General features: G+C 36.8%; 1 protein-coding gene across 2 annotated transcripts in view; it reads left to right on the top strand.

The window, feature by feature from the left end:
- Window positions 1-21,710, top strand: part of SYAP1 (synapse associated protein 1) — a 28,370-nt gene that overhangs the window by 408 nt on the left and 6,252 nt on the right. For both annotated transcript variants that reach the window (XM_072614276.1, XM_072614275.1), the window contains exons 2-6: window positions 7,840-7,958; window positions 8,852-8,918; window positions 9,858-9,931; window positions 14,818-14,957; window positions 20,447-20,595. In XM_072614276.1, the coding sequence (XP_072470377.1) occupies window positions 7,840-7,958; window positions 8,852-8,918; window positions 9,858-9,931; window positions 14,818-14,957; window positions 20,447-20,595 (549 nt within the window). The remainder of the gene's footprint in view (window positions 1-7,839; window positions 7,959-8,851; window positions 8,919-9,857; window positions 9,932-14,817; window positions 14,958-20,446; window positions 20,596-21,710) is intronic.

The raw sequence follows: 21,710 nt of genomic DNA, 5'->3' as shown, positions 1-21,710 counted from the left end.
TTATTAAGCACCTACTGTGTCCCCAGTGTGCAGAAGGGGAGGGGGGTGTCCCTCCTGGGGGCGGGACTTGGAGCAGCGGACGCCAGACCCCAGAGGGGAGGACGGCCGGCTCTCCCCAGCCTCCCCCGTGCCCGCTGGGGCGGATTTGGCTTCGAACTTGTTCACTGTTGGAGCGCCTTTGATGCTGAAGACCCCGGGCCGGCCTCCGGAGACGTGAACGTTTATGAAACTAGCTGTGATACTGAATCCTTGGTGGCAGAGTAGAAAGGTCACTGCCCCGGGGTAGTGGGAGAAAGTGTAGCCTTGAAGGATGCGGAGAGAGCGTGGTCCAAGTTGGGAGGAGAGGGGTTTCCCAGCCTGAGGGTGGTGAAAGCGTATGGGGGGGGGGGGGCGGAATCACCTAGGACAGGTGACCTGCATCTGACTTGATCGGAGAGTTTGGGTTGGACGGCTGTGGAAAAAGATAGGTGAATAGAAGGGGGCCATCGAGCTCAGGTAAAAGTACAGGCTTGTGTTTTACAGGACACTGGAACTATATTAAGAAAGTCTTTCGAAAGCCAGACAGGTTCAGTAGGTCATTAAAAAGACCTTGAAATCCACTTCTAAAAAGCAGTTTCGTGAGTGCAGTGTTCTCTTACAGTCTAGTGTTTATTTCTGTAAAATATTAAAAGACCCTTCATTGTTACAAGTGAATGTATCTGCAATGTTTTTTATGCTTTGATAATAATGAACTACTTTCTAGACTTCCATTGTCTTTTATAACATAGACTTTTTTGTTGCAGAGATCTGGGGAAATAAGGGCTGAGTACTGCTTTGCTGAAATTCAATGGGTTTTTCCACATTATTTTACACCTCTGTAGTTCTGGATGGAGATATGTTAACAAGAGCTTTGTGGAGTAGATAGTGGTGAATTTTTCTTGTTTATTGATGACCTGTGCTTCAGTTAATCATATTTTCTTGTGGTATTGTCTGCAACTAGGAATAAAAGTAATCTTGAGTCCTCATATCTTTTCTACGGCTAAGCATTGCTCTTGAGACTGATAAAATAATAAACGACAGTGGTTCGGCTGGACGTAAACATGCTGTTTGCTCCTGACTGCCTTATTCTGGTGGTTCAATTGTCAAAGCTATGCTGGAGTGTTCATGTTTTAAATGACCATACGGCCTTTTTCTTCATTGATTAAAATGAGTAGAACTTGCTGCCCTGGTATGAAGACATAACCGATAGACTAAAGGAACTATTATATACTTACATTTTAATTACTAGCTCTAATGAGCTTTACTCCTTTTACATTTTATGTGTTATGAAGATTCTTTCAGCAATTCTTTCTTAAGCACCTGATCCTTAAGTAGACCGGAGAGTTGTAAAAGATGTACAAGAGATGTAACAGATGTGCTTAGGGAGCACCTCAGATTAGTTAGAGAAACAAGATATCTGCCAGTCAGATGTTCAATACTTATAACATTTTAGGCAATATAGTTTTATAGGAGAAATAAAAATGATTCCTCTTGTATATTTTATTCCCTCCACTAGACCTTAAATGTTTTAAAATCTTTGTGTTTTAACATATAGTAGGTATTTGTACCTAATTTATAATTCCATTGATATAGGTTGCCCATAATTGTTTTTGTCAGACAGTCTCATGAGCAGTACTTAGCAATAAGAAAAAGGACCCAGTCTATACTCTACCAATGCAAATGAACACATCTTCTGCACTATAATCTTCTGAGAGCTGTCTGTAGTACTTAGAGGTCAAGTGACTTGTCCAGGGACACACAGTCAGTGTATGTGAAACTTAACAAGCTTTCCTGACACTGGCCTTTATATAAGTTAAATAAAAGTTCGTTTCCAGTTTTATCACCCTATTAGGTATTAGCTTTGATTTATATTTCCAGTACTTGAGAATTTAATTCAGTCAGTAAACATTTATTAAGCCTTTATTTTATATTAAAAACTGTGCAAAGAGCTGGGGATACAAAGAAAAGCCAAAAAAAGTTCCTGCGATCAAGGAGCTCAGGGTCTAATGGAGATGAAAAACATACAGATAAGTAGTTATATGCAAGATATATACAGAGTAGATGACTGGAAAGTAACCTGAAACAGAAGGCACTGGCACCTTAGTGCACAAGAAAGGCTTTCTGCAGAAAGTGGGCTTGAGCTCAGTCTAGCCAGGGAAACTAGAAAAGTGGTGAGGAGGCAGAGCTTTCCCTGGGGCTAGCCACTGGGAAGGCAGAAAGATAAGAGGTAGAGTGTCACGGTAGAAGAACAAGTAGTCCAGTCTAGCTACATCATAGAGTCCTTGAAGAGGCCAAAGTTTAAGAAAACTGGAAAGGCCAGGTAACTAAAAGTTTTAAATGCCATATAGAAGACTTTATATTTCATCTCAGAAGTAATAACCACTGGAGCTCATTGAGCAGAAGGATAATAAGATCACATCTGTGCTTTAGAAAAATCAGATTGGCAGCTGAGTGGAGGTTAGTTTGCAATAGGAAGGACCTGGGGGCAGGGAAGCCACTTCAAGGACCTGAACCAGAGTTGTGGCTTTATAAGTGGAGACAAAGAGTTAAACACTACACTGAAATTTGATTTGTTGTAAAATTCAGAGCAAACTAACAAACGTATTAAATACAGCATAGCATAGAGGATAGATATCCAGTGTAGAAGTCAGGGAGACTCAGGTTCAGGTCTTACCATTGACCAAAATAGACTGGTAATGTGACACTGGGCAAGTCACTTCACATTGCAGAGCTCCCATGCAGTTGCCAGTCTGCATTGATGGAAAAGGTGTTCTTGCTGGGAGTTCCCTATCCTAAAGAAATATTTATTCTAGAGGAGTCCCAGTCCAATTCCTTAATTATATGGAATAGACTCTAGCTTTAAGCGCAAATCTAAAATGTATACAATATTAAACAACTAGAATCCATCAAAATTAATAATTTTAAAAATATAAGCAATAACTTTAATCCATTTGCTATGTCTTGACACTACCAAATTGTGATCATCTTAATCAGTGAAGAAAAGGGCCATTTTGAATGGGGCTTTTAGTAGCCATATCTGTGAGACTGGATTAAAACAAGTATAAGTGGAAGGAATCTCTTATCCAAAGTACAAAATGATAATCCCAACAAAAGTAGGTATGATCTGAGTTCCGGTGGACACTTCTTCCGTTGGTGTAGATCAAAGTTCATCCATGCCTTTTTGTCCTGCATAACTGTAACCTAGCCGCCTCAGTCATCTTCCAGGGAAGCAGCCTATGAAGAGAAGTGGCCTGGCAGTTTCTTTTGCAGGTGCTGTAGCCCCCAGGGCCTTCTCAGCAACCACTAAAGAACTACTACTCAGAAGCTACCAAAGAACTGTAAAGGAAGGTTTTCATCACTGAAGTCTTTGGCATTGGAGAGTGGTCATAGTCAGAAATGGGCAAGGTTTTATCAGTGCAGTTGACATTAAAGAAGTTGCATTACCATATGCAGATCCTAAGATCTGTACCCTAAGGAGCATAGGACCTTTCCATCTGATGTGTAGCAGAAAACTTTCTATATGTATTGTCATCCCTCATTAGAACTCAAGCTCTTTGAAATCAAGAACTGTCTGCTTTTCTTTTTTTAATCCATCTCCATCATTTAGTCCAAAATTTTGCACCTAGTATGTGTTTGATAATGCTTATTTGTTCATTCTTTTGTATACATCCCCTAAATGTTCCAGCATGTTGGTGCTCTCCAGTACAGTGGACACAATAACTAGGTCTTTTTTTTAAACATTTCGAAGAACAGCCTAGCACTTGGGCTGTTCATCTGTTATCCTTGACCCTCCTCATTTCCTATTTTGCCTTTTTTGGATGATTTTTTTTTAATGGTATTTCATGTGCACAAAATTAGGAATCTGCTACAGTCTACATAATTCCAACTTGTGGATACATTTCTTCATTGCCCTTTTGGTCACTCACAATTTTGATTCTTCTGAGATTATGGAGTTCCAAGAATTGCTGCAATATAACTTTTTTGTAGCTCTTTACACTAGGAGATGATGAAAGTAGTTATACTGCAGTAAATTTTAAAACGACCTTTATCTGTGTTCAGTGCTTTATAATTTATAGTAAACAAACTTAGTTTGATCAGTTTTCTATAAAAGTACATATTCTTTTAATTTTATGTTTAGAATCATGTTCTTAAATATATATTTAATATGCACTCAGTATGTATTCATTATAGCTCATCTCATTTCTTATATTCAGAAATTTATGGTCACAACTTTCAAAAGTTTTGGTTGTTTTTGTTGTCTGTCTCTCACTTTTTAAAATTTATCCCAGGATCTTCTTCCTTTCCTAGATTTATACTGTAAATCTGTTGAACTCTGCACTTTTAGAAAGTTAGACCTTCATCTCTGTCTACATAAACCTGTAGAAAGATCAAGGATAACTTGGCTGTTATCTCTCTGTAAATTACTTTTTAAAAATAACTTCAATCAACAACAAAAGTATTTAGAATATTTAGAGTAATTTGGAACCAAAGAAAGTAAATAGAAGAAAAGATCATAAGTGATTGTATGTATATAGTATATAGAAATACTCTATCTCTGATGAACAGGGTTTTCCAACTGAAACTAAATGTCTCCTTGCTTAGCTACCTTTCTTGGAGGTACTGAACAATCACTTCCATTAATATTTTCTTTTATCTTTTAAAACTTATGCATGTTTTCAATAAAATCTTTGTAATATTGGGCTGATAATGTAATTTATGATGTGGTAATTTGTTTTTTTTTTAATTTTGTGATGGAATTAGATAACTATATAGACATTTCCCAGCTTATAAAAGAATTATTTGTAAAAAAAAAAAAAAAAAAAAAAAAGAGAGAAAGAGAGAGAGAAACCCTGTGCTGATTTGCTTCTTGCCTTTCTTGCTGGTGAGTAGTACTTACTACTCAGTGATATCTCTTGTAGAAGGAAAAACCATTTCCACTTTTAGAAAATTTTGTATGTCAGCAAGTGTTAAGGACTTATACACCATATACTATCCCAGGTCTCAGAAGAGAGAAAAATGTAAATAGGATGCAGTCCTTGCCCACAAGGACATTAAAATGATGATGATAAAGACTTGCATTTATATAAATGTTTAGTTTAAAAAGTTCTCTCACAACTGCCTATGAAAGTACTATGAGCATTTTAAATCACTGATAATAATGTAAGAGTGGGCAGAAACATCCCCAACCCACTTCAACCATTACACACCTTAACTAAATAATATTCAACCACTCATAGGATAATGAAGTGCTAAAACGCCTGCAAACTGGAATGATAATGTACAACAATGATGCTCAGATAGACTCAGAAAACACACCAGGATCATCTGTAAGTTATTAACAAGCAAGTTGAAAAGAGATTGATATCCAGAAATTAGAGCAAATGTGATTTTCCTGCACACTCCTGAGGAAGAAATGTCTGGGAAGGAATGTGAAGCCTTAGACAGATCTCCTTCCCTGAATCTCTTCCACGTTTAGGAAGACCTTGAGAATTTTGAAGGATCATGGAATGTTAGACCTCCCATCTTTCCATTGGTGGTCTAGCTACATCCCTGGAAGGGCTGATAGCAGTACCTGCATCCAGAACTAAGGATAGACCAGGCTAAAGGCTGTACAGAAAACCTAGCAAGAAACTAAATCATGCTTAAGAGAAACATCTTGAACACATCCAAAGCAGGGAAATGGATTTCTAACAATCAAGAGCTGTTGGTGCCCCTTTGCCACATAAAAAGGAAAAAAGACTTCAGCAGCCAAGAGCTATGAGTACTCCTTTGCTACGTGTGCTCCCAGGCTTGAAGCCCCTTTTCCCTGGACTCAGTGTAGAGTTTGTGGGAGAACATATCACAAACCACTGTGGGAAGGGGAGTGGATTGTACCAATTTCTTTTTTTTGTTATGGCACCTTAGTAAATATCATTTCCTAAGTAATTTTAGGTGGAAACATGCCAATGGGAGCACAAGTGATGGCATTAGAACCATCCTGGGACCTACTTCTCCCCCCCATCAGTGCCTTTAGAACCCTGAGATTTATCCATGACAGTGAGAGTTAGATTGATGTGATGACACACACTGTCAATAACCCTGTTGCTAAGGAGACTGAGGCTGATTCAATGACTTGAACTCAGTTCTGAGCTTCAATATGGTGAACTAATCAGCAGTGGGATCTGGCCTATGAATGGCCATTGCACTTCTAGCTTAGGAGAGATAAGGGAGACCCAGTCTCCTAGCAGCCTTCTCCCTCAGAAGAAAAGGGGGTGGGGGTGGGGGGGAGGAAAACAGTTGTAATGAATATCCTCAGAGTTTATATGAAATACAGTAGAAGTGAAGATTAAAACAACTGAGTATTTACTTTATGTACTTTAAATTGACAAAAGATCATCAAAAGGTAGAAACAGTCAATATTGGAAGGGCTGTGGGAAGATAGACACACCAGTTTTGTTGGTGGACCCATTCTGGAAAAAAAAAAAGGACGGTGTAATGAAAAGTCACTAAACTGTCTCAGAGCCTTTAATCCAGGGATCCAGCTATTGGACAAATTCTCCAAGAAGGTCTGATACAGAAGGAAAAGACTTTATATAACAATATTCGTTGTAGCTCTCTTTTAAACAAGATGGTTACCCACTGATTAGGGAATGGCAAAACAAAATTTGACATACGAATGTAATGAAATATTGTACTGTAAAAAATAATAAATGTGTCATTCAGATAGACATGAATTGATGCATAATGAAAAAGTCAACAGAGAGTATGTATGGTGACATTGATAATATTTAAAAAGTAGTTGAATTCTGATGAATTGTAATGAACAATCTTTATCCTAAAGAGTTGATAGGGTAACAAATACCTTCCAGTAGAGAGGTGTAAAGTGAGTGATTAGAAAAATATGAAGTGTACATAAGTAACTATCATACAGAGTACAATGAAATTGAGAGAGGTTTGAGCTAGCTGCTTCAGCATGGCAAGAGAACCAGCCTGTGAATGGACAGGGCTGGATGGTTTACATTCTGCTAGATAGAGAGCTCACACTCATGAGATCAGAAACTAGCAGAATGGAAGTAATGTGTAGAGATATACGTATGTTAAATAGGCACATCCCTCCCCTCTCCCTAACAAAAATAACTGAACTATAGTGAGTTTCCGTGTTCCCTTTTATTTGTTTGTGCAATCTCTATTCTGGTTCTTCGCTCAGCATCTTTTAGTTGGATTTTTGTAAAAAGCCTCCTAGTTGGCCTCCCTATCTACAACTTCATTGTTCTTAAAAAGTAATTTCATCCTATACACACACCTGTCAAATTAATACTCCTACAACACAGATATTAAACATCACCCTTCCAACTATACACATACTCAAAAGTCTTTAGTGGTTCATTTGCCTTGAGAAGAAAGAAGTGCCTCAACCTGGCACTTGAAGCCTCCTGTCTGAAATTCCCTCCTGTCTCTCAGTCTCCAGGGAAACTTATCTCCCTTCAAAGCACAGATTATTAAAAAAGACCTATCCTGATATTAGCATCACACATATACATATGCACACACACACACATAGTTTGTATTTACTTATTTGTATGCATTTTATATCCTTCCTGAAGAATAAAAGTTTCTTAAAGTCAAGGACTATTTTTAATTAAATTTAATTTTTGTCTTCATATTCCCAGTGCCTAGTGTAGTTCCTTGCAAATACAAAGTATCTTCCCTAATTAACAATGTCTCTCAGAATTTTAGATATTTGCAAGTTTTCTTTTGAGAGGAAAAATCATTATTAATCTAGTAAATATTGTACTTGAATGGAGAGCAGACTAAAGCTTACTTATTTTTTATCATTGGCAGATTACCTATTTAACTTTGCCACTGCTGCTACAAAAAAGATAACCGAATCAGTTGCTGAAACAGCACAAACAATAAAGAAGTCAGTAGAAGAAGGGAAAATAGATGATATCATTGATAAGGTACTTTTAAAATATTTTTGGAAAGTTGAATCCCATGAAATTAACCAGTATCTAAATTAAATCCAAAATAAAATATCCCACATAATTCTAATATTTTATAATTTTGCTTAATGCTGACATCCTTGGGTTTTTTTGGTTCAATTGTGCAAAATTGTTTAAAATACAAATTATCCACTTTAATAATTTCAACCATCATTTTACAACTTGTTTAAATTTTTATTTAAAATTGTATAATATAGTTGTTTAATGGTATTTCAGCTTCCAAACTGTTTTCATCCCGGTGAATAATCAAATAACATGTTTCTTAACTTGAAATCATAGCCCATTGTAATCAATTCCAAATTGGAAATTTGTTTATATTATTTGAAACACATAGGGTATTGTCTAAAACTTAGGAATCTTGTTTTATACTGAGATTTCCCCCCCACAATATCATATGTGAATCGGTGAATTTTAGTTAAAGTTACAGTGTTTGAAGTCAGAAGACCTATGTCTGAGATTGAGCTGTAGTAATTATTAGGTATATTGTATAGTCATTTTACCTATTAGAGGTCCAGTTTCTGCATCTATAAAATGGTAATGCTTGTATAGCCTATCTAATAGGGATAACATAAGAGAAGTGATTTTTAAACTCTTTAAGAAGTTGCATAGAAATGTGATATTTTAGTTAAAAACGAAATACTCAGCTAATTTTATTTATACATGGGGGAAGAAAATTCTCAAAAACTATTCTCAAGCTTAAAAAATACTGTGTACCTTTTATTCTGTTTTAGGAGGGAAAAATTTACTTTTTCCTCTACTTTTTTGGTTGAAAATTCATGTTATGTGTGCTTTTATCTAGTCAAGTGTAGTTTGACTATTTTCAAGATAACATGACTTAAATTATTTTACAGACAATTATAGGAGATTTTCAGAAGGAACAAAAAAAATTTGTGCAAGAACAACATACAAAAAAGTCAGGTATGATATTATGTATTACTCATTATAACATTAGTTTTCTATTTTAAAAACCGTATTTTCTAGATAAATTGAAAAAGATTATTTAAAAGTTAGAGAGTTATTCTAGTTTTCTTTTGCCTTTTGGCATATATAATTTGGATACAAAAGTTTTAGGCACCTTTCTGCCTAGAAATAGCTTCATTTTGACTAGTTATGATGTCCTTTTATAACCTCATACTATATATAGTAAATATAGTTTAGGTTCTTGTATTCTTTTATAAAGTGGCTTAGCACACAATTTTACCACTTGGTGGTGCTAAATCAAAACTAGTTTATTTCTGTACCAAGGAAAGACAGTATAAAATATAGCAAATTTATCAATTTTAAACTTTAAATAAGCAGTAATCACCACCCTATAGTTAACATTTTGGCCAGTTGCCACTAAGAGCATATTTTGCTACAGTAAGACTGAAATTGATTAAATTGCTTGAATGCCCTGAGTGAAGATATCTGCTATTGTTTATTGCAGGAAAAGAAAGATTATCTTCTAGACAGTACTTGATGGGGGAGGTGGGTCATTGATAAATTGAGTGTGTTTGGGATCAGTCTGTATCCCTCACAGGTAGCTGGGAGCTCTGGTACTCATGTACTCCAGGGCAAAATGTAACCAAAAAAGTTTAATTCTTGTAATTCTTTTTAGCTCAGTTCAGTGTTTTTTCTTCCATTGGCTATTTTTTTGTTTAGTTCACATTTCTCAAAACTCCTAATAGTTCCTGCTCTTTCAACCTCTCTTCATCAGATTCACATACAGTAGATACAATGCCAATTTAATGAAATTTAAAGTTGTTTATAAATGGAACACACTAACTTGATTTTTGGTATTAAACTTTTCTCATTTGTTATTTTATATAGTCAGTATAATTCACTTCTCATCATGACTATTTTTTTTTTAACTTATAGAAGCAGCAGTGCCTCCATGGGTTGACAGTAACGAAGAAGAAATAATTCAGCAACAAATATTGGCCTTATCTGCAGTAAGTTTCTTGTTCAGACAAACATGAGTGATCACCTGCCATGCCACATGTATGATCATCTACAGTTTTCACTCAACAAACATTTTTCTCTCCACATGTTGACTGCTATATAATGTGTGGACAATAAATTTATCCAACTTCAAGTTATATATAAGATTTCTCTTAAGTATTATTTGAAGAAATGAGACACATCGAGTATAGTGGATACTTATAGGAAATAGGTTTTATAGTCAGACCTAGGCTGAAGTCTTGCCTCAGACATTTAGGGGTTGAGTTGGCTATGATCCCTGAACAGGTCACTTCAGGTATCAGTGCCTCAGGTAATCTTAAGATTGTCATTTGAAGGACAGATGCAAATATGCATTAGTAGAGGAAGTTTCTTCACCTGCAGTTTTCTATAAGTAATCACAAATTTAGTTCCCCTGTTATACCCTTCCCTCCACCATTGTGGGTTTTTTTTCAAATGGATAGAATCCAAACGAAGAGGTATAAGGTTGCAAGATAAAGCTGTAACATGAGAAAATATAACAAAATTCCAGTAATACAAAACTTTTCTTCAGTTGTAAATGAATTCATTACCTCTCAAGAAGCCGTATAATATAAAGCAAGTATCTTATATAACTCTCAAGTGCAAAACTGCATGTTGATATTAATTTAATTAATTTTTTAATACTGTGTTTCCCCATAAGGTTTTTGATTGATTTGAACTTTTTTTAAAAAATGTAAAATATTGCTCTTAATAATTTTATCAATTTATAATGTAGACTTAATTTACATATCAGGGACTGCCTTCTAATTTCAGTAGGTTTCTGTCCTAAATTCTTCCTAAATGGCATTTAAAATCCTCATAAATCATTGGTCTTCAAACTTTTTTGATCATGTCTCTCCCCCGCTTAGAAAAAATCCTGTTTTATGTATATTTACTTGTTTATAAATTATATGCATGTACTCTTTTGATAATTGTGGGCTTATAAGGCTGTAGGCATTGAAACGAAATAATATTTGGTTTCAGTGTCAGTTGTGAGTTACTAGAATTTATTGAGTAGAAGAGTGTCATGGTCACACTTGTGCTTCAAGAAAATCATGTTGGCAGCTGTATTGGGGAATAGATCAAAGAAAAGAGAGACTTAAAGCAGGAAGATTGTTTAGGAGTCTTTTAGAGATAGGGCCTGAGAGAAATTAGTGTCTTTAGAAGAGTATCTGGAAAGAGTTTTGTGATCATGTTCTGTAATTGAAAATAAATATAATACAAGGTAAAGTGCAGTGGGGTACAAAACAGAAATCCAGACAGAGCATACTAGGATAATTTGATGAGGAAGAAGGCACTCATTTGGGAGAATCAGGAAATGCTTTTCAAAGATGGTTAGTACCTGAGCTGAACCTTGAAGTCAAGAAGGAGATTGGTAGGCGGAAGGATGAGGAGAAAGTGTATTATAGTCATTGGAAACAGTCTCTGGAATGTAGATTTTGTAAAGAAAGCATTTTTTAAGTACCTGCTACATTTCAGGCTCTGTGCTAAGAGCTCTACAAATATATCCTTTTATTCTCACAACAACCCTAGGAGATACATGATATTATTATCCCCATTTTACAGTTGAGGAAACTGAGGCAAACAGAGGTTAAATGACTTGCTAGGGTAAGACAACTAGTAACTGTCTGGGTCACATTTGAGTTCAGGTCTTACTGACTCCAGGCTCAGTGCTGTACCTACTCTGCCACCTAGCTGCCTCAAAAAGAGGCAGTAGGAAAAAATGCTAGAGAGGTAAGTTAGAGCCAGGTTAAGTGCAGATTAAGGAAATTGTATTTTATCCCGGAGACAACAGGGAATCATTAAGGTTTTTAAAAGGGGGAGTGACAATACCATACCTGCGCTTTAGGAAGATTCTTTTGGCCACTTTGTCTTATTGAGAGAAACAAGACACAGGCTACCCAATTAAGATGGTAATATGATAATGCAGATGAGGTCGTGATGGCCTGTGCTAGGAGATTAGTCGTGTGTGTAGCAGAAAAGGAATATCTTCAAGGTAAAATCAACAGGACTCAGCAGCTGATTGGGTATTAGAGATGAAGGAGAAGGAAGAAAGAAAGATAATGGCAAAGTTACAAATCTGGGTGATTGGAAAGATGATGGCATTTAATAAAATTAGGGAAGTTTGGAGAAGAGACAGATTTAGGGAGAAAGTTGATGACTTTAGTTTAGGTACCAGGTGGAGATATCTAGACATTGTAACTGGGCATATATATTTGGAAGTCATCTGCATAGAGGAGATAATTCAGTCCCAGAAAATAAATGAGAACGTGAAAAGGGAGAATGCAAAAATAGTAGTCCCTAGAGCAAGGCCTTGGAAAACACCCTACTTTAGAGGGAAAAGAAGGCATTGAGCCAGACTGATAAGTCTGAGGTCAGATACATTCAGGAAGAACACCCAGATAAGAAGGGAAGAGCCATTTTGGTGGAATGATGAGATCATAAGAAGGAGAAAAGAGAAAGTAAATGACCCTTTCAAGGAGTTGAGCCACAAAAAGCAGAAGAGGTATGAGACAGTAGTTAGCAGGGATAGAAGCATCAAGTGGGGGGTTTTCAGGATGAGGGAGGCCAGCACATGTAGAGAATGAGCCAAGAGATAGAGAGTGAAAATAAGTTATAGAGGATGGCAGAGGAGGCAGTCTGTTGGAGGAGTTAGGAAGAATAAGGTCCACTCACCCTGTCAGACAAGGGTGAAGGAGGAAATAGTGGCAGAAGGGAAAAGAGGGAGCTCACAATTAATGGCCTCTTTTTTTTTCTTTTTTTTGGTAAAATATGAGGTAAGGTTATCAGCTGAGAGAATGAGTAAAGGGGGAGCCATGGGAGGGAGGTTTGAGGAGAGAAGAAAAAGTTTTGAACATCTTTTCATTTGCCTATTGAGAATGGCTGTTATTCTTACATATTTTATATTAATTCCCTATATATTTTGTATATCACACTATTAGAAATTCTCTGCAAAGATTTCCAAGTTAACTGTCTCCCTTCTCATTTTGACTTCATACAAAAGTTTTTCTGTTTTATATAATCAAAATTGTCCATTTTACCTTCTGTGATCTTCTCTATCCCTTGTTTGATCAAGAGCTCTTAGCCTGTCCATAATTTTGAAAGGTAGGATTGCCTTCCCTGCTTTTCTAATTTGTTTATGATATGACATTTTATATCTAGGTCACGTAGCCATTTGAAACTTATTGTGGTATATGATGTGAGATATCAGTTGAAGTCTAATTTCCCTCAGATTGCTTTCAGATTCTCCAAGGGAATGATTTCTAAGCAGTGTGGAGACCTGAGTATTTTTATAGGTAGAACAGAAGGATGGAAAAGGATAGTCATAGGGGAGAAAAGAATGCTTAATGGAGAAGTCTCCATGAGGAGATGGGAGGGGATGGAATTAAGGGCACAAATAGAGAGGGATATAGCATTGATAAAATAGAAGGGCAACCTTATCCTCTGACACCACAGGCAAGGAGATACAGTGAAGGCGGGAGGCTTGGAAATGTGAAGAACTGCAGATCAGAGAGCTTATAAATAGACAAGGAGATGGGAGTTCAGGTGTTGTTGGGGCATTGCAGAGGTTTAAACAAGCCGCTTTGGAAGTGTAACATAGAGTGGAAAAAGGGAGGGAATAAGCATTTATGTAGCACGTACTTTACTTTGTGTCAGACACTGTGCCAAAGGCTTTTTACAAATACTTTCTCATTTGATCCTCTCAATAACTCTGAGAGTTAGATGCTATTATTATATAATTATATAATTATCCCCATAAAGTGATTTCCGTAGGATCATGCAACTAGTAAGTGTCTGAGGCTTCATATGAACTCTGGACTTCCTGACTCCAGACCCAGCAGTCCATCCACTGTGTCACCAGCTGCCTCCAAAGAGTTTCTGTGCAATGGTGATTGCCCCATTTCGGCTGATCTTTGATAAAACTATAACCAAATTGAAACTTGGGTTCTGCAGTAACTGAAGCTTGTTGAAATTGAAGTGAATGTGACTAATTTTACAGAATTTACCAAATTTTGCAAGTTCACATTTAGTTGCTTAGCTTATAAAGGGTAACATCCATAATTCTTTCTTTTAATATGTTGAATTTGATGTCTATAATTTTTAAAAGGTTACATTCCCATTTTATTAATTTGGGGAATAGAGTTCTCTTACTGTGTATTTTCTGTATCAACTATCTTTTAATAAAAATAGAATTACATAAGATAACTTAGAAAACAGTATTCAGCAGTGTTAAAAAGAATTCTCATAAAATTGTTAGTGTTTGCATGTGTGTTTAGTGATGAAAAGGGCAAAAGAATACAAATGTAAGATGGTGTAAGATTATCCAGATATTTTCAGTGTTACTCCTTTACTACTTTTCCACAGCTCCACATTCTGTAGATCTTTTTACTGTGCAAAAATAATTTAATAGAGTGAAAGAAGACTATTAAGGAAAAAATCCAGCTATTCGCTGCATTTTTTTCTATAAGGTACCTCCAAAATCTTAGTGCAGTTTGAAACTTCAATAGCTTAATTGTTTAAGATTACACTAAGATTTTGGGGGCACTTTGTAAAATTGAGGCAAATAATGTCAGCATTTATGCAATAGAAATGTTTTTGAAACATTCTGAAACCAAATGATATAATTGTTCATATGTATAAGTTGTGAAACAAAAGGATATCCATATTTGACAAAAATGTAAGAAGACCTCCCCGTTTTATGATGAATGAGTTTTCTAATAGAATTAGGTGCTTTTTATATCATTTTTTCCTTTGCACAGTTAGCTAAGCAAAGTTTGATATTCTTCTGGTTAAATGAAATATTTGAGTCAATCAAATATTTATCCTTTGCATTTATCTGTCTTTCTATTGATTAAAGGACAAAAGAAACTTCCTGCGTGATCCTCCAGTAGGTGTTCAGTTTAATTTTGACTTTGATCAAATGTATCCTGTTGCTATGGTAATGCTTCAAGAAGATGAAGTGCTGAACAGAATGAGATTTGATCTTGTTCCTAAACAGTAAGCAGCATGTACTTATTTAAACTAAAATCTCATAACTCATCTATTTTTTTAGTTATACTTGATTGCCTCTTATTATTTAGTACTACCTTGAATTGCCAAATGGGCACTTATGTATTATTGGAAAATATATTTATTTGAATGTGACAAATCAGAATTTTTGTGCTGCAGTGACCTTTTGAGATTATCTAATGTGAGGACTTCATTTTATAAATAAAAAAACTGAGGCCTGTGGAGATTGCTTGGGATTCTGTCACTGCTGAGTGGTAGAGGTGATTTCCCTTTTTTTGTCATGTGTCCAAGCAAACCACTCCTAGTTCCTTAATGCTTTGCAGTTCATTGTTTATTGATTTGATAATAATGTTTATTGAATTGATTATTAAATGTCCCTCATATATTGTGGTTATCAAATACCTTCCTCTCCATGTAGGTTTCTTCCCTGGAAACATTATTGTTTACTAATGTTGCTCTTCAAATATGGTGCCCAGAACGAAGGGAAATCCAGAAGTAGTCTGAAAAAAACAAAGTACAACAGAAGTAGTCACCTCCCAGGGACTGTAAACTCCATGAAGGCAGGGACCATGTCTAAACAAGGCACTGTGCTAGGTGTAGGAAATACAAAGACAAACTTAGAGAAGGAAGCTTGTGTTGTATTGGGGGGAATACAATGAAGTATGTACAAAATAATTTCAAGAGGAAAAGAGCAGTCAGCTGTGGGCATTAGGAAGGGCTTTGTAATGGAGTGACCCCTGGAATGCTTTGAAAGGAGCTGGAGGTGAGGAGTGTATTCCAGATGTGGGGAACCACCTGTGCAAAGGCACAAAAGAAAGGCAGTGTTGCCTGGGGTACAACTGGCTGGCCAGTGTAAGGGGAATGACAGGAAAGGAGGCTCAGAAGGCAAATGGGAGCTAGATTGTAAAGGGCTTCATTTTTGGCCCAGTGTTTATCACAGTTCTTCATCCCTAATAGGTTCTGTATCAAATAATTGTGGAATAAACATTTGTGAGTTACATAGACACTCTATTTCTACTAATGCAACATAAAATTGCATTCACTTTTCTGGCAGCTATCTTATGCCATTCCTCCATAGAAATCTTGCTCTGATTCCTCCCCATGATATGGAGGCAACCCCCCATTCTCAAAGGCTGGGCCTATATATATTTTACCTCTTGTCACAGATATATGGTGTATACTATGAAAATATTCTCCATGCCCCTGGTCAGGTGATCTGTAGCATATGATTGCTATTGTCATTTCTTTCTGTGTGTTTTCCCCATTTTTAACACCTTGTACTTAGAAAAAAATCATGAGCCTCAATTTCTTCATATCTAAAGTGGGGATGATAATACCTGTAGTACCTGGGGGATTGTTGTGAGAATCATGCAGTAATATATGTAAGCACTTGGCAATCCTTAATAAAGACTTTCAGTAATTCATCTTAAACATCATATATTGCTCTTCCTGCTTCAGGTCTTTTCCACTTTGCAGTTCCTTCCACTCCCAGCTACCAAAGTGATACAGTAACTAAATCATAGATCTCTTTCAGTCCTCTTCTCAAGAAATTGCAGAGGATGCCATGGAGGAGCAATAACTTCTAAGATCAAACACAAACTGCTGTATTTGGTATTTAAAGCCCCTCCCCTTCTAACTCCAACTTAACCTTTCCAGATTTATTACTCTCATTCATGCACTCTTTGCTCCAGCCAATCTGACCTTCACACATGACATTTCCTCTGCTGCCTCTGTGCTTTTTCACAGAATCCCCCATCCCTGAGCACTTCCAGCTCATATACTTACCTTGATGTGTAGATGTCTTCCCTAAAGAAAGGCAAAGTCCTTGAGAGTTGATCATTGTTTAATTTTTCAGTCAGTGAATCATTAAATGCTTACCATATGCCAGGCACAGTGCTAAATGCTAGGGATACAAATGCAAGGAATGAAAATTCTTTTTCTCAGGGAACTTACATTAAAATGAGAGATTCAGTCAGTACCTGTATTATAAACAGAATATATTTTTAAAAAATAAATAAAATGTAGACAAATACAGCTTGGGAGGAGGGATGGGGCTTGAACTTCATCTTATAAAGTGAGATGAGGACAAAGCCCATTCCAGGTATGGGGAACAGTGAGTAAAAAGATTCAGAGACAGGAGAAGGAGTGTGATGCATAAGGAACAGTTAGATGCCAGTTTGATTATGTAGCAGAGTATAGGAGGAGAGTAATGTCCAGTGAATCTGGAAGGATAGGATGGGACCAGGTTGTAAAGGTCTTTAAAAGCTAAGCAGAGAAATGAATATGTTTTTATCCTAAAAATAACAGAGCTATTGGAGTTTCTTGAGTAGAGGAGTGACATGGTCAGATCTGCACTTGAGGGATTTTACTGTGGCAGTATACTACCACAGTAGTTGTTGAATGGACAGAGGCAGGAAGACCAATTAAGCTATTGGAATAGGCTAGGATAGAGGTGATGAAGGGCTGAACTAATATGATCACTATTTGAGAATAAATAAGGGATTGGATGTGAGAAATATTGTGGAGATAGAAACGGCAAAATTTGGCGACTGGTTGGATTTATCAGATAAGGAAATGTGAGGGGTCCAAGATTAATACTGAGGTTATGAAGCTGAGAGACTAAGGATTTTGGTGCCTTAGACAAAAATAGTGAAGTTTAGAAGAGGAAAAGTGGAGGAAAAGGTAATGAGTTTGAGATATCTTTGGGAATTCCTGTTTGAAATGTCCAATAGGCAATGAGTGATGTGGTTCTGAAATTCAGGGACAAGACTAGGACTGAATATATGCATCTATGAGTTGTGTGCATAGAGATGATAGTTAAACTCCTAGAAACTGATAGGGGGACCCAAAGAAGGAAGAAAGGGGGCCTGGTACAAAACCTTGCTGAACACTCACACTTACAGGGTCTGATATGGATGATAAGCCAGCACAGAGAGAAGGAACAATCAGTTGGGTAAGATAACGAACAGGAAAAAGAGTATTGTCATGAAATTCAGGGAAGAGAAAATATCCTGGAAGGTAAAAGTGGTCAGCAGTTTCGAATGTAGTGGACATGTTGAGAAGGTTGGGGACTGAGAAAAGTGCATTAGATCCAGCAATTAAGAGATCATGGGTAACTTTAAAGAGAGCAGTTGAGTAAGGAAGTTTTTTAAAACCAGATTTCAAAGAGTTAAAGAAAAAAGAGAAACTGCAAGAAATGAAGATATCTTTTTCAGCCAAGAGATATAGGATGAAATCTAGTGGTTTTTTAAGGGTGGGGGAGACTTGTACATGTTTGAAAGATGTAGATATGGAATTAGTAGATAGGGAAGAGTTGGTTGAAGCTTAGAGAGAGAGGGGAGGTGATTGAGGTTGCAGTCTTCAGAAAAAGATGGGAGGGGATGGGAAAGATACAGGAAGAGAGGTTGTCCTTGCTAAGGAGTAGGCTTACTTCATTAATCAGAGATTTGGGAGAAGGAAGGAAAGTAGGAGATATCAGTGGTTTTTGAGATGAAGAGAATGGGAGAAAAAGAGGAAATTCCTATTGAATGACCTCAGTGCTCTCAGCTAAGTAAGAGAGGTCCTCAGTTCAGATAGCGTGTGGAGGAAGAGATAGGAGATCCTTGAGAAAAGAGCTCAGTTGAAGCTGGGTAACATGCATTTATAATGTACCCGGTCAGCACAGTACAGTTAGTTGTGTGATTTCCTTCAGCTCTGTTTAGATACTCAGTAGAGGTAGAAAAGACCCAATAAGGGTAATCTTGGACTGAGGTTTGGCCAGAAATGAGCAGTAATGGGGCAAGAGGATGAGGGATTCAGGAGCAAAGGACAGTGTAGAGTTGAAATGGCCAATTCCAGGGTCAAGTTCAGGAAGTAAGGAAAGATGTCAGAGCAGAGCTAATAGCAGGAGAAAGTACTGAAGTGTGAAGAGATTGTAATTCTTGATGAGGTCAAAGAATAAGGGGATGAGAGAGGGGATGCCTAGGAAAGATGTAATGTTAGGTGATTATAGTAATGTAGATGAATGTCATAGTAACTCATTAAGGAAGTGGAGCATTTATGGGTAATGGAAAGATACATTGTATGAGCATCTCTTATGTGACTGAGTTAGAGTGAAGGAAAGGTTAGAGGATTTAAGGAAGGGCAAGAATTGGAAGGTTAGGGAGCTTGAGGGGAAATCAGTATGGATGTTGAAGTGCTCTGGTGTAAGAATATGAGTTGGGGAGGTGAGAAGAGAGTCAGCCTTGAGAAAGTAGGGAAAATTACCTAGGGGGTCAATATATCGTAGTCATCATGATATGGCTTCAGAAGAACATTCTGATTGACTACTCTAAAGGAGGAGACTTTCCCAAAAAGATAGTAGAAAAGGGAAAGTCTGGAAATGGCAGTATATCAAGATAGAAAGGAGTGCTTTGACTCTGCCTTCAAAATCATTGTGTCCTGAGGTATGAAAGAAGGTTTAGCCAGTACTAAAGAAGATACTGCGGTATGTTCCGAGGAAAGCCAGGTCTCAGTGAGGGCTAGTAGCTGGAAGAAGTATGAGAGAAAGAAATCTCTCAGTCCCCAGTGGATCTGGATGTTTGGTACAGGTTTCAACTCCTCCCTCCCCTCCCAGCTTGCTGCTGCAGCACCTGATAGATAGAGAGTAGGAACTTAATAAATGTTTGTTGGCTGATTTCTTAGATTGTTTTCCTAGTTTCCAACACTGGACTTGGAAACAAACTTTTACTATATAAGTTGAGGAATAACTGCATTTTTTTAATTCTATAAAGTAATGATATCCATAAGTAGATAGTTAAATTTTTTTCCAGGTGAGCAGATTTTCCTATTTTTGTTAATGTTAACAATAATCTTTCTAAGAGGGAATAAACAAATGATCATTAAATTCATTTTGTAGATAGAGGAATGACGTTTGGGCTCTTTAAGGCTAGGTTGATTTCTCAAGATGTCAAATACAGTGACAGAATCAGGGTAATAATCCCTTTAGCCTGATCTCATCATCCCTTTGCTTAACCATGATCTTTTAACAGTAGAGAATCAGTGCTGAATGTTTCTCTGCAACTTGATAGTAATTAAATGTCAAATAAATATTTAATTCCTGGAATGTTCACCTTACTACTGTGACACTATATGAACTACAAGTACATATACACACCTTAATTTATTGAATTCTGTTCTCTTCATTCAATTCAATAAACATGTATTAAGCACCTCCTGTGTCCCAGGCACTGTGTTAAATATCAGGGATACAAATAACAGACATCCCTGCTCTCAAGGATCTCATAGTTTTCATGGTTTTAGGATGTAAGAGGTGGAGATCAGATTATTATTAAGATCTCCTAACCTAGAAGACTGTTCTTTCCCCTATATTTTCTAATGTAATATTTTTATTTGCTACCATAGAGAGATCACTGTTCATTTTTTGCTATTTGTTACCTTTTCTATTCTAACAAAGTGAAAAAACTGTCTTTAATGTCTTTATTCATATTTGTCTTCAGTGTAAAAGAGGAAGTGTTTTGGAGGAATTACTTTTATCGTGTCTCCCTGATTAAACAGTCTGCGCAGCTGACTGCATTGGCAGCCCAGCAACAAGCCGTAGGAAAGGAGGAGAAGAACAGTGGCAGAGAAAGCGATTCACAGCTGACAGGTACTTCATTCTGTGAAAATAATTTTTGCTCTTTTTTTACCCAAGTCTTTGAGACTTCTAACGTGTTACTTTGATATAGCTCAAATTGATAAGATTTTGTAAAAATGTTTTTTCTAGAAGCAGTAGTCACTGCTTGCCTCTTTTTTCTATCCTGCCTATTAAATGTTGATTCTTCAAACCTTTCTCTTTTCTTTACTCTTTTTCAGTTTCTTTACTTCTACATCATAGCTTCTCTGTCTTTCCTGAGTTATGCTGTCCATAACCTACCTTTTTATTGTGTCTCCATTTGCCTTATGTCAGTTCTTCCTTTTCTCAATACCTTATTCTGTCTCCTTTTCTTTATACCTAACTCCCACAGCAAATTGCTCCTTCAAGTTTGCCAACTGATAAAGCCAAAGATAGCTGTTATTCTCTGACACAAATTTAGTTTTGATTCAGTTCCAGTTATTTGTTCTAGGTACAACGAAATTAATTTAATCTTTCACTTTATGATAGTATAGTCTTGGTTATTGTTCAGAAGAATATGTCCTCATGAACAAGTGAGAGGTGTGTATCTGTTTGTACCTATTGTGTGGCAGGCATTTTATTTAGATTACAGTCATAACCTTGTGTGTTAACTTCTGAAGTTTAGTGTTTTATTATGGACATTGAAATGATATTTCAGCTCAGTGATCTCATCAGGTCCTATGGATTCACTTATCATTTCTATGTAGATGATTCTCAGATCTCTAGATCCAACCCCTCATCTTTCCTCTGAACCACAGTCTCATGTTTTCATCTGTCTTTTGGACATCTTGAAGTGGTTGTTCAGTAGGTGTCTCAAATGCAGTGTATTGAAAAAAAGTTTGTCTTTCCCTTTAAACCTCCTCTCAGTCCTTCCACTGATCCAGTCTGTTGCCATATCTTCACAGAATCTCTTCTGTGTATTACTTTTGTCTCCACTCAAACAGCCACCACCCTCACCATCTCTCCCCAGGAATATTGCAGTAACTTTTTAATCGGTCCAGTCTGTATTGTGAATCCCTGTTACCTCCATGATCGTATATAAACTCAGTTTTGGGGCATTTGAAACTCTAAATAACCTGGTCATTTTTTTCCCTCTTCATTTGTCTTTT

This window comes from Notamacropus eugenii, chromosome 5, assembly GCF_028372415.1.
Source record: "Notamacropus eugenii isolate mMacEug1 chromosome 5, mMacEug1.pri_v2, whole genome shotgun sequence".
NCBI lineage: Eukaryota > Metazoa > Chordata > Mammalia > Diprotodontia > Macropodidae > Notamacropus > Notamacropus eugenii.
This window is presented reverse-complemented; position numbering and strand designations above follow the sequence as displayed.